Source organism: Chelonoidis abingdonii, chromosome 10 (assembly GCF_003597395.2).
Source record: "Chelonoidis abingdonii isolate Lonesome George chromosome 10, CheloAbing_2.0, whole genome shotgun sequence".
In the NCBI taxonomy this organism is placed as follows: domain Eukaryota; kingdom Metazoa; phylum Chordata; order Testudines; family Testudinidae; genus Chelonoidis; species Chelonoidis abingdonii.
In genome coordinates, this window is record NC_133778.1 from 4,122,575 (window position 1) to 4,136,454 (window position 13,880).

General features: G+C 40.8%; 1 protein-coding gene across 8 annotated transcripts in view; it reads left to right on the forward strand.

The window, feature by feature from the left end:
* AGAP1 (ArfGAP with GTPase domain, ankyrin repeat and PH domain 1) overlaps positions 1-13,880 on the forward strand; it is a 651,846-nt gene that overhangs the window by 342,087 nt on the left and 295,879 nt on the right. For all 8 annotated transcript variants that reach the window (XM_075069872.1, XM_075069873.1, XM_075069875.1 and 5 more), the window contains 2 exons: positions 5,079-5,206; positions 11,035-11,190. In XM_075069872.1, coding sequence (XP_074925973.1) covers positions 5,079-5,206; positions 11,035-11,190 — 284 coding nt within the window. The remainder of the gene's footprint in view (positions 1-5,078; positions 5,207-11,034; positions 11,191-13,880) is intronic.

Genomic DNA, 13,880 nt, shown 5'->3' on the forward strand with positions numbered 1-13,880 from the left:
CAGCAGAAATCAGTGCTGATCCTGGTACAGAGGATAGAATTTATAGGAGCAGTGCTTGACATCTCCCAAGCCCGGGCGTTCCTCCCAGACGCCAGATCCAAAGCCATCACGGACTTGATCTCTCAGCCGTTAGCTTGTCCACTGATGTTGGCCCAGGGATGTCTGCGGCTTCTGGGCCACTTGGCAGTGTGCACTTAGGTCATTCGACATGCACGGTCACACCTCTGACAACTCCAGATGTGGCTTGCTTTGGTCTTCTAACCAAGCAAATACTGTTTGGACTCAATCCTCACCATCCCAAGGTCAGTCCTGGCTTCCGTGATGTGATGGCTGGACGCAGTGATTGTCGTCTCAGAAGTGCCTTTGAGACTCCACAACCTGCGATTATCCTGGTATCTGAAGCATTGGACCTAGGCTGGGGAGCCCAGGTAGGCAACCTCAGGACTCAGGGTCTCTGCGTGAGAGACAAGTTGCCCCTACACACAAATGTGAAGGAGCTTAGGGCAATCCACTTCGTATGCAAGGTGTTCTTCCCCCAGCTTGCAGGCAGGAGGTGCAAATATTGACAGACAATACTGTGGTGGTGTTCTAGGTCAACAAGCAAGGAGGGGCCCACTCCAAGGTCCTTTATCAGGAAGCTCTCTGGCTATGGAACTTCTGTGTGAAACATTCCATCAACAGAGGCCACATGCCTGCTGGGGGAACGGAATGTGCTAGCAGATTGCCTCAGCAGGTTCTTTTCTTACCACAAGGGGTCTCCACCCAGAGGTAATCAGTGCCATCTTCCATAGGTGGGGGACTTCCTAGGTGGATCTGTTGGCCACTGCAGAGAACAAGAAATGTGATCTCTTTTACGCAAGACTTGACCAGTGCAAGGACGCTCTATCAGATGCTTTCCTCCATCCATGGTTGGACAGCCTGCTGTACGCTTTTCTGCTAATTCACAGGGTTCTCCTGAAAATAAAAATGTACAATGCAAAGGTCATTCTGATTTTCCCCACATGGCCTCACCATCATTGGTTCAGTATGCTCCCAGACCTAGCAGTCACAGCTCCATGGACTCTTCCCCTCAGACCAGACTTGATCTCGCAGGATCAAGGGAGGCTTATCCATCTGAACCCCACAGGCCTACATCTGACATCATGGCTGTTGTATGGTTGAATCCAGAGGAGAGGGCGTGCTCTGAGCATATGCAGTAGGTCTTGCTAGGTAGTAGAAAACCCTCTACCAGGGAAACCTACCTGGCCAAATGGAAACAATTCTCATGTTGGGCAGTCAAGTGAAGCCTTTCTCTGATGCAGGCATTATTGCAGTCCGTCCTAGTGCTCCTCCTCCATCTAAAGCTCCAAGGCCTATCACTGTCCTTTAGAAAGGTCCACTGGGTGGCAATTTCAGCATTTCATCCCCCAAAGCATGGCAGGTCAGTCTTTGCACAGGAAATGACAGGCAAATTCATCAAAGGGCTAGAAAGGCTCTATCCGCAGGTTTGTGACCCATCCCAACTTTGGACTTGAGCCTCGTTCTGTTTAGTCTCTGTGGGCCACCCTTCAAGCCTTTGACTTCATGGCTATTCTGCTACTCTTCTGGAAGATTGCTTTCCTGGTGGCGATCCCTTCAGCAAGAAAGGTTTCTAAGCTTCAGGCTTTAATCTCTGAACCTCCCTATACCACTTTCTTCAAGGATGAGGTCCAGCTGTGTCCCCGCCAAGCTTTTTTGCCTGGGAGCCTGGCTTGGGACAGTTTATTCCCCAAGCAGAAATAGCATGAGCAAGCTAGTCTAGCTCCCTCAAGGGTCAGAGCTTTTCTAGCCTGATGGGAGAACAAGGATCAGGTCCTAGTTATTCTTCTCCCTACCCCCCATCAGAGAAGACATTGATCACAGATGTTTGGCTGTTCCTACCTATTCAAGTGCTGTCACACAACATGTCAGCAGTGTTTTACATCAGCTAACTGGGAGCAATAAAGCTTTGGAACTGGTATATTCCCCAACAAATCACTCCACTTGTCAGTAGTATACCTGCCAGGGATGTACAACACGCTGGCAGACCACCTCAACAGATATTTGTCTCAGGATTGTGAATGGGAGATTCACAGTTCCATGTAAACAGGGTATTTCACTAGTTGGCATCCCCTGGAAACAGTAAATGTGCAATTTATTGCTCTGCAGGAGCACAGGGTCAAGATTGTGGAGAAGATACCCTCACCAGGGAACTAGGAGTGCAACTGATGTATGTCTTCCCAGGCATTCCTCCCTCACCTGAGGTTCTGAGGAAGTTCAGGCAGCATGGGATACTGGTTGTGTTGCTTTCCTCTCAGGTGGCCTGGGCAGCCTTCTGATTCCCCAACCATCCTCAGATGTCAGCATGACCATGCATTAGTTCCCAGATCTTCCTGGACCTACTGACCCAGGATGGGCAGAATCAATCATCGCATCCTAGCTTTCCTCCACCTGAGAGCCTGTTTTTTTTGGATGGACATGAAACCTAGAAAATACGTGCTTGGTAGCACTTTAAAGACAATAGAAGGAAAGAATCTACTAGGAAATGTTACACCGCCAAGTGAAAACTTTTTTCAATCTATTCACAATTGTCAGTTCCTGAGGACTGTGACATCCCCATTTATTTTGGAGTATCTTTTATTCTTAAAGACCTTGGGTCTCTCAGTTAGCTTATCTCGGGTTCATTTGGCAGCTATAAGCACCTGTCATCCTCTGACTACTCCTGTTTTTACCTACCTGTGACAGTATCTTTTTTGAAAGGCCTGGTTAGAACTTTTACACCTGTGAATAGGCCCATTTGACACGGGATTTCAGTTTGGTCCTCTCAGCACTCACAAGACCTCCATTGGAACTGTTGTCTTCATGCTCCTTATCCCACTTATCCATTAAAGTCACCATTCTAGTGGCCATCACCTCAGCTAGAAGGGTTGATTAACAGGGAGCTCACCATATATGCAGTTTTTCACAGGGATAAAATGGCACTGAGGCTACATCTTAAGTTTTCTCCTGAAGTGATCTTGGATTTCTGTGTGAATGTCAGTCAGTCAACCTACCTAACCTCATGCTGTTAGTGAAGACAGAAGGGTTCACTCTTTGGGCATACATTTAGCCATGCTGTTATACCTACAAAGAACAAAACTATTTAAAAAAAATCGTCTAGACTATTTGTATCATTCTCAGAATGGAAGAGATGGGACGCAGTCCCTCCCCAAAGGCTTTTCAAGTGGATGTCGGGGTGCATTCTATTATGAGTTGACAAACGCTCCTCTGCTAAAGGCCAGGCCACCTCAGTAGCTTTTCTGCAGGTTGTTCCTATTGTCAATTTCATTTGCTTGAAGAAGAAAGCAAAGTTACTTACTTGTACGTTAACTGGAGTTCTTCAAAATATGTGGTCGCTATATATATTCCACTATCTCTTCCCCTCTGTTTTGGACGTTAGATGCAATTCGTTGTAGAGAAGGAACTGGAGTGGCACACGAGGACAAGAAGGGCGCAGGCATAGAGTAATGGACATTGCTAGCAAAAAGTCTTCTGGTCTCAGGTACATGGAGCTCGTGTGCACCCATTTTTGATACAGACCACACATCTTGAAGAGCTCAGTTTTGGTACATGGTAAGTAATTGCTCCTTATGTGTCTGACCTCACTGGGGTGTTTTGGAAGTTCTAAGTCTCTTTCTCACTCTCCCCTCTGCCCCTCCTCCCATTTTGACACAGTAGCTAGTGATCATTCCCACTGACTAACCTTTTGTAATAGTTTAAAATAAATATTTATTAAATATAGTAATGCAGGGCTTCCAAAATGTTGGTTCCTGGCCACTGGTGGTGGTTTTCAGGAAACTGACTGGCCAACATGGCCTGATTCGTGATCCACAAGTTTCATTCATGTTCATAGGAGCTCTAGATTTTTTGTACCTATGAAAATCAGGGCAATGGTGGGTTTCTCCTTTTCCTTTCCCTAATTCCAGCTGAGAAACAGACTAAATAGGGGAATGAAATAAAGTATCATTCTACAACAGTTTTAGTCTGAGATTAGTCCAGAACTGTGTTTTCACTTTACTTGGATTCAGTCCCCATTCTTAGCTTCCCCTCCCCATATAGGAGGAAATATTAACCTCTTCACAATATATAGTTCATTATGGAGCATTGTTTCTGTAGCTATATTCTGTAATAATTTACCCTTTAATTTCCTCTTTCAAATGAAATATTTTATTTACTACAGGAAATAAACAGGAAAAGGTGAAATTATAAAAAATAACATGACAAAGTTAGTGATATATGGTAGCCCTGTTTTAAAACTGGGTTAATAAACAGAAGTGATACTGTGTTCATTATATAAATATTAATGTTCATGTAGTGAGCATCTCATGTTTTCAAGTATTAACAGTGAATTTTCAAGACTTCTATGCTGTTTAGGGTTGCACATATAGTAGAAATTTCCATAACCGTTATCAGTTAGTAACCCTGCACCAGTGTGTTAGTAAAGGCACAACAAAGGTGTTTTTACCAGGATTCTTTAAGGGTTTATCTCCACCTGATGGGTTCCTGTGTAATTGTTCCTAATAACTCCATGTGTGGATGCTCTTATTATGGAACAAAAGTGCCTTGTTCGTGGAGTTATTCAGGAGCAGCTATTGCACTTTAAATTTACACTTGTGTTTACTTGCAAGTTTAGACAAGCTAAAACCATACTTAGCGTAGCTAGCATGCTCTAACATTTCCTTTGTTATAAGAACCGTTGAAGCGCTATCCATTATCATAAATGGGTAAGAATTTCTAGTTTTCCTTACGTTTAGTTAGATGAAGCTGACTTTCAAATATCCATTGACTGAAATAAATGCAAACAGGCGCAGTGATGAGCACACCACAGAGGAACACAAAAATAGTCTGCCAGCTTAGATTTTTGTGAAGTAATACCTTCAATTTTGACCTCAGACCTTGAAGATTAGTAGTGTAGAATTGTTTTCCGCCTGTGTTCTTGTCTGTGTTCTGTGCACGTTTGAACTGTGATACCTTGCAGCCTGCTCTTTTGCTTAATCATTTACTTGCTTATCTCTTTTTTTGTTTGTTTTTTTGTTTTTTAGTTGCCCAGAAGATTGTGGCAACAAGGAAGAAACAGCAGCTTTCAATAGGCCCCTGCAAATCTTTACCAAACTCTCCAAGTCACTCGTCCGTGTGTTCTGCCCAGGTTTCTGCTGTACATATCAGCCAGGTACAGAATGAAATGTTTGCTTTGAAAAGAAAATGATGCAATGTTAGAGTGCGTTTAAAGTCATTCCTTTTTTTCTGCTTTGTCAGCAGTTAGATTTTACTAGAAGCGTACTGTGATCTCTAGTATAAAACAGTGTGTTCATAATTGGCTTGACTTTGCTTTAAGTAACTGCTGTGACAAAACATTTTTATTGGGAATTGGCTTTAAAACAATCCTTGGTCGTGCTGGTTATGATCTGCAGCCTGCTGGTATGAGTGGAGAGATTGTTACAGTCACAAGATTTGCTGTTCTGCTTTTTTAATTAGCTTACGGTGCTTTGGTCATTGTCCTGGTTTAATCATCCACTGAACAGTAGTTGATGCAGCTTAATAGTTAACACACTTCAGTCTCAAATTTGGCACCACCATTCAATTTTATTACCCATCTCTCCTGTGCTCAATTGAAACCATACACCTTTAGTGACATTACTGTGAATGTTTGCTGAATTATTTACATTGCAGTAAATTGTTTGACAGCCAGCAAGTACTAGGTAAAAAATGAAACTGCGGCCTTCTATACTGAAATGCATTACTAATTTGCAATCAATATTATAATGTATGCCAACTTGATACTTGCATTACATTTAACGCTCGTAACAATCTCATACTTTGTATGCTAGTGAATCTTTCCCCAGTATCTAAATTTAATTTCCCAAAAAGTGTACATTATAGTCTTACTTGTACTTACTGTGTTTGATATTTTGAAAGATCTTAAAATAGATAGTGAACGTAGTGCAACATTATCTTGCAATATTTATTTTTGTAATATCTTGTTTGGTGCCATTTTGAATGAAAATTCCATTCTGTTGAAATATTTGGAACATTAGGAGTAGGCAGGTTTAATTGTTCCCTTGCTTTTGTAAGCTTAACACAACACTGTTCAATGTTAATACAAATATGAAAGGCAAGAGAAAAATAAACTGAGGTCATGGCTACACTGGCGCTTTACAGCGCTGCAACTTTCGCACTCAGGGGTGTGAAAAAAACACCCCCCTGAGCGCTGCAAGATACAGCACTGTAAAGCCTCAGTGTAAACAGTGCCGCAGCGCTGGGAGCTATACCTGTAGAGGATGTGGAGTACGTGCAGTGCTGGGAGAGCTCTCTGCCAGCGCTGGCGCTGCGACCACATTCGCACAGTTTCAAGTGTAGCCATACCCTAAAAATTAAGAGATATTTAAGACCAGTATCATAATATGCATAATGTTTCTGCTGTATTTACTGCTTATTTGTAACTTTGGGTTTTTTTCCTTTTTTCTAATCATTTTGAAAGGTGGAGAATAAATACTTCTCAAAGTGTATTTTCATTGGATTCCCACTCATGTCCATCCACTTAATGTGAGATTATGTGAGAGCTGCCGTTGGACTCATATTTTGAACCTTTTGAGGCCCCACAGTTGTGCCTCTGTCTCATTTTCTCTCTTCTCTTCCCTTCCCCCCCCAACCAGTCAGGTATCCATGTTGCCTGGTCACGTCCTCTTTTGTTGCTATTAGCAGTGTCAGATGCTGTCCTGGCTCAGGATGGCATTCAGTTCATAAAATGTTTTCGGCCACTATAGCAGTTGATAGAGCCTTTCGTTAATCCCCATTAATAAAATGCTATGACTAAATAATTTTCATTTTTGTTGGACAAATCAACTGTCTTTTTGCTAGGATATTTTCAGACTGTCTAGGTTTTTGTGGTGCTTCATTGTATGCCTGTGACGGGGCATATGTATGCTGCTCTCCTTTACCCCAGTTACCCGCAGCTGGTGGAAGAAATGGTAAAGCAACTCCCTGATAAGAGGGAGAAGCTCTGCCACACCTCAGAGGCTGTCTGTGAGATACATAGAGAGAGGAGCAGGCACCTGGATCTTAATGAGGGAAGATTAAACTTGAGTTAATTTGTTTATCTAGAAAATGTCTAGGACTGGGCTCGGTAAGTTTCTGGCTTAAATTCCATTGTCAAATACATTTGCAGTGCCTTTAAATTATCTTTTGGGCTGGTTACTGATGGTCCGGTAGCATCCTCATTGCAGCCTGGTTCTTGCAGAGGCAGTGGAGAAAAACCCATTTTCCTTGAGGATCCTCTGGATGTGTGGTAATCACAGGCTGTGGCTGAAACTGGCTGGACTTTTGTGGTGTGGTGTTTTCAGGTTGTAAACTGTGACCAATGGGATGACATGTTGACCAAGGCAACATTTTACTTATAAACTACAAAATCTTTAGACAAAGGACATAAAGTGGGCTCACCTTCCAAAGAATATACTCAAACTCTATTGTCTCAATAATAGAAGATGCAGGAAACCGAATTTGTCCTGGCAAAGAATATCATCAAATCCATGCTATCAAAAGAAGTTCAATATATTATTCCAAATACTTCCAGGTGCCTTAAAACCCAGGAAGACTTTGTTCTGTGTTAGATCTAGAGAATACATTCACTGTCTGCTAGGGAATAATGAACAATTGTGTTGCTGGGATCATCATATTTCTTCTCAACACTATAGAGGGGACATCTAGCTACATGCACACTTCTCAGACAGGAGAGTCTGTTTCATAATATTGTAACATTGCTGCCAATACTGTTCTGGCCTGGCATCTGCATTGCTTGTTATGAAGTACTTAGTGATAGCAACGTACCTGCACAAGATGTCAAATGAATATGTTAAGTATCAGAGGGGTAGCTGTGTTAGTCTGGATCTGTAAAAGCAGCAAAGAGTCCTGTGGCACCTTATAGACTAACAGACGTTTTGGAGCATGAGCTTCCGTGGGTGAATACCCACTTCGTCAGATGCATGCAATGAATATGTTGTACTACTTGAATACTCTGTCAACCTGGAATAGATACAAGGATCAACCCAGCCACTGTTGGGATGCTGGTGTCACTGTAGTCAAAGTAAATTGTCTGACCTCCCAGCTAGTCACCAGAAGACACGTGGGAGTACACAGGAGCTGTGATTGGAGTCTGGGAGCTTTGACTTAACTTGTCCTTTCTTCCAAACGCAGTATGAGAAAAAGAGTTTATCTTTGTCACCAGCAGGCACTGGCAAGAATCATGTTACAAATTTTGGGTGGCTTGATGGTCATAGATGTATTGGCAGTGTCCATGGCATGTCTGTATGTGAGGCAGTCTTACTGTATCATGATTATTGGTAATCTCAAGCTACATGGTCAAATTACGTCAAGGAGGTGGGTTGATATATGAGCCTTTCTGATTTGGTTACAGTACAGGGGCAATAGTCAATTAGTTTTTGAATTCCAGATTCTTCAAACTCAAACTGTATGAACAGCAGCTGAATCATTATTCAGTTGAGGAGTTCACTCAAAGGGTCCATCGTACTTGGAGCACTCGGTTTCTCCAAATGTAAAGTCTTCTCGTAAATATTCTTTATATATCCATAAATAAATAGGCTTAGTACGATACTCTGAAAAGTTGGTGGCCTGATTAAACCAGACAATCAGGTTACTATGGTTCCTGCGAATAAAGGAGAATATCACACTATATATCCTGAAGCCTTTCCAGTGCGGGTGTGACCTCTGTCCCACAAGGCATTCCTGGTGGCCCCTTTCCTGCCAAGGAAAGAAAGTGTAATTGCAGATGAAGCAGCAAGGAATGGGCCTGGGTGTATAGTGTATAGATTTAATAGTGTATTAAATCTTTTATCACATGTAATTGACCTGAACAAACAGCTACTAGTATCTACTCAAGGCATCAGGAAAAGACCACCTCTTGCATGCACTGGAGAGGCCATCTTCATATGGACGTAAAACTGTCTATGCCTTTCCATCAATATCTCCAGCAACAGCAGTTCCTAACGAGTCTTGAGAGAGACAAAAGTTGATCTTATTAACCCCATGTATGCCAAGGCAGATATAGTTCTCAATCTTGTTAGAGATGCCAATGAGGAAACTTATCTTTGGGAGCTGGCTGAAATTGGTGATTCAGAACAGGGCACTCTGCTCAATAGTAGAGCTGACAATTTCTCTGCCTATCCACGTAGCTCTGGGGGAGGATAATGATCCAGATAAATAGCCCTTTGGGCAGGTGTTTCAGAGCCATCTGACTTCTTGAAAGGATCCTAAAGAAGAAGATTAAAAGTTGAAAAGGTTAGCATTCCAGTGTGTGAAGGCCCCTGTGGAAACTATTGGACAATCTCATCATTCGTCTGAGTAACTTAAAGACAAATTTCTTCATTGTTCATTTGATAACTGTTTTTGGCTGCAATGAGCATGTCAAAGTTAGACCAGCTTTTCCGTTGGGTTTGTACAGGACGTGAGACACTTAAATGACCCTACTGCAGTGGGTGGTTAATGAAGTCCTAATCGGACTGATTTGGAGCCACTTGATACCTGTTAGCTCAGGTTTATTATGTGGAAGGTTATCTTCCAGATGTGTGACTTCTTTTTATGGTATGAGACTTCGGTGACACATATCTTATATTCTGCGAAGAATAGCCATTCATACAGATGTGTCCTAAATCCCTTGCATAGCTGGTGATTGCGGTTCACTTCAATGAACCTGTTGTCCTTGCAGATATTTATCTTATGCCTGCATGCTCATCCCAGCAAGTTACTATTTCACAATCTTGATGTGAAAAGGTCTCTAGGTTTTATCTGGAGCAAACAGAAGGCCTGAAAATGCCACCCAGCTTTTTGTTTCATTTGATAATGCATTAGGTTCTAATGTTACCAAGCATATCATTTCAAAGTATTATCTGATTGCATTTTCCATTGTTACTGTCTGGGAGGCCTGCAGCTTGAAAATCATCTCAAGTCTCATTCCATTCTGTGCATGTCAGCTTTACCTAGTAGACTCTGAACTAAGTAGCCACACAGGCTTACACGCACTTACCACGTGTTTTCTTAGACTCTAGCAAGAATCCAGGATTAAATTATCAGTGTTGGAGCCTAGTCGCCAAGCTCCAGCCCTGTCTGGAGTTCTGTTCACTATATCCTTCTTCTATTGAAATGAGTCCATCTTTTGTACTTTCAGGATGATACTGTAATCCTACTATTGCTGCTTATCTTGTAATTTAGTCCTCAAATTTAAAGAAAAATTTCACTACTTTCATACTTCAAGGCATTCCATTGGTGTGTTTTTTTTTTTCTGATTACAGATTATTTTAGCTTTTGTTTTGTTTTATTTTCAAGTCTGAGGAGGCATATCCCGGTGGATTAGCACTCACTCAGCTCCATTTAGAAACTTCTCTGTGTAGTTGGGTGGTTTCTGTAACAGTTTGCTATATATAAATTTTACATTTCCATTTTTTTGGAGGGATTGGTGTTCATTATTGAAAGAATTGACTTTAATATGCAAGATGTAGTGTAGGAAATGAGTAGGGTGAGCATAAAATGCATCTCTGATGGTCTCTAAACTTAACTTGAAATCTGTACCTGCTCTCTGGCTGAAAGCAAGACCTACGAATGCTTCTCCATATGACCGGAGTGAATGTGGCTCCAAGTGTCAACCAAACTTGAAGTAGGAAAATTTAAGCTTTTATTTTTAATATATCTTGAAAGATGTATTGCTTTACAGTATACTGAAACAAGTTCTTAAACCAATTTGTCACATTGTGGAAGATGAAAATGTATCTACCTTAGCAGCAGAAACATCTGATTTTTCTCTAATGTAAATAGAAATGGCATTTTTTAAAAAGAGTTCAACAGTGCTATCAAGTGCTCCTAGGATAGGTATCACTAATTTTGTAGGCCAAGACACCTTTCTTCCATTTGAGGATTAAGTAGATAATGCTATGAATTGCAGGTTGCTTGAAAGCAGCGTAACACTGTTAAAACTAACTTTAATCATTGCAGACCAGTAATGGAGGAGGGAGCTTAAGTGATTATTCCTCCTCTGTTCCATCAACTCCAAGCACCAGTCAGAAGGAGCTACGGATTGATGTTCCTCCCACTGCCAACACTCCAACACCTGTTCGTAAACAGTCCAAGCGCCGCTCCAACCTCTTCACGGTGAGTGAGCCTGAAAAGCAAATGTTGCTGTTTAAGTTTGACTACTGACTACAAGCTAGTCTAGTCTAAATAGAAGTGCCAGGAAGGTTCCACTAGTTTCAAGGCAAAAGGCTGAAGATTTTTGAGGTTTTCCTTTATGTTGGAAAACTCATCTAGACACAATGAAGTTTCCTAACATGGTCCAGGTATTTCACTGTTATCAAACTGATCATTTACTAGTGGAACAATTTCTGTTCAGGATATTCTGAAGCTTCTGCAATATGTTATAAAGCCCCAGCAGGTTAAACATTCCATATCATGGATACATGACTTTCCTTCCCAGGCCTCTCGGTTCAAGCCTAAATTCTCCAGTTTTGTCACCTTCTGAGTTAGCAATGAGAAATCTGGACCTCTGGTCCAAAACAGCTGATCAGGAAAAAAAAACCCTACTGATTTCATCTGTGGAAGCATCCAGTATATATTGAGAGAAAATTCTCAGCTAGTGTCTCTGCAAGATGAATTATACCAGAAAACTAAACTGTTCCATACTGGCTTAAAAATACAATATCTCAATTCATGTTTCTTCGTCACATTCTTTTAATGCTGAGAGAGATCCTAATTATGTGTATTTTCTTCTGAAGCATCTGACATTGGCTGCTGTAGGAGACAGGATAGTGCAGTAGGTGGAACATTAATCAGATCTAGCATGGCAGTTCTTATGTTTCTGCATAAGTATTTAGGGAAATGTAAATAATTGAAGAATTTTCATGTGTTTAGTATTGTGGTTCCATTGTGGGCCATTTTTATAAGACAAATACAATTGTGGTTTTGTATTTAGCTTTAAAACTCTCTTCTGACAGGGTTATAACAAACAAGAGTTGATTTGTGTCCACACACACATTCTTTTCTCATCACAGCCATGTGTCAGTCAAGTTCATACACCCACACGTACCTCGCTATGTTTGTGTCTGTGCCTTCTGGGAAAAAGTCCCATACTGCCTCATCAAGGGACAAAGTGCCTGAGGAACATACGCAGAGCACCACTAGTTGTGTATGGGCAGGTGAACCCTGGCTGGGAGGAAGAAGAGACCAGACTGGTGTGGGTATGGCTAGGGGAGTGTTTAGAAAAACAGCGTGCTGAATTATTTATTAGAAGACACGTGTGCCAGCCTAGACATTTGGTGAGTGCAAAACACTGTTACCTGCTATGGTTACCAAGTATAAACCATACTGGTCACACGTCATGTTTAGTACCAACCTGTTACACAATCTCTTTTAAAGTTGTTATACAGACAGGCCCTAGAACATTATACAAGTAGTTAAAATTATAATGGATTACTATTATATTACAAAGGCATTTTAAAAAATGGTATCTGAAAGCTTGTCAGAAATTGTGTTCTGACCTTTTATAAAGTGGTCTGTTTTGATTTTTAAATTTAGACCTTGTGAATTATGAACTCCACTAGATGTCAGTGTCATCCTAGGAACTGAATGCAGGATAATAAATTTGAAAGTACTCACAACTGAAAACTGTTACAGCTCCATTTAGAAAAGCCTGCCAGCTTGCTCTTGTTCTAAATATGAATAGGATACAGTGGGGATGGTTATATGTAGTGGTGATATAGAAAACCATGGATGGCCTAAAACTGGAAGAGGCAGAAGAGATGCATAAATGGTTTTTTATGCCTTTCCTATCTTCAAGGAGAGAGTTATAAAAGAACACATAAAGTAACCTCTGTCTGCCATAAACCAACTGACTAAAAATCTATTTGCCAAAAAACCAGTATTTTAAGGTTTTAAATGTTTTATTGGAAAATATATATATTATTATGACTACAGAATATAACAAAACCCTTAGTTTTCATTGATAAACCCCTGTATTAACTATTACACTATTGATATTGAATAATACTTAACATTGTTTAATTATTGGCCCTGCATGAACCGTTATTTTGGAGGGAAAACCCCTCTTATAATCTTGAAAGTTCATTACTGTCCAGTAATAGGTAATTGGCATAAAAGTGTATATAAATAATCTTAAAAACAAGTTTTAGACACCTTTTAAAGTGATCTACTTGTGTGACACGTGGAAGGTAATTTAATTATGTAGTACTGCATACTATAGTGTTTTACAATAACTTTGTGTAAAACCCCGGATGCCTTAGAAATAATGCCAACGGTCTAGCCACTTGGAATGATATTATTGAATGAATAGATGGCAAATACTTTTCCATTAGTACTGTGATGAGGAACAAGGATTCAGTTCTTACTGCAGTTTTGTAACATAAGTAACATAAGAAAATTCTGGTTTTTTTGGTTGGGGGCAAGGGTTTAGTTGGATGGATCTTAATCATTGCAGTTTTACTAAACTTGACACTAGTTGTCAGCCATGATATGTTCTCCTCCTCCCCCCACATAGAGTTTTCAGTTAGCATTGGAGAGGAACCCTTCTACCAAATGCTTTTAAATGATAAATGGATCATGTGACCTCAGGCCTATTTGTGTTTCGAGTGAGGATGGGTTTGAAGAATTAAAAAAAAAAAAAGTCAAGTTACAGTATGGTATATGCAACAACTGATCTTCTCACATCTTCACTATACATCAGCTTTCTATATCAGAGTCGTTGCTGTGTTTATTTTTTCCATTGGCAGCATAACAGATCAATAAATGCAGCATTTCTGCAAATGTCTTGTACCTTGTATTTACTATCA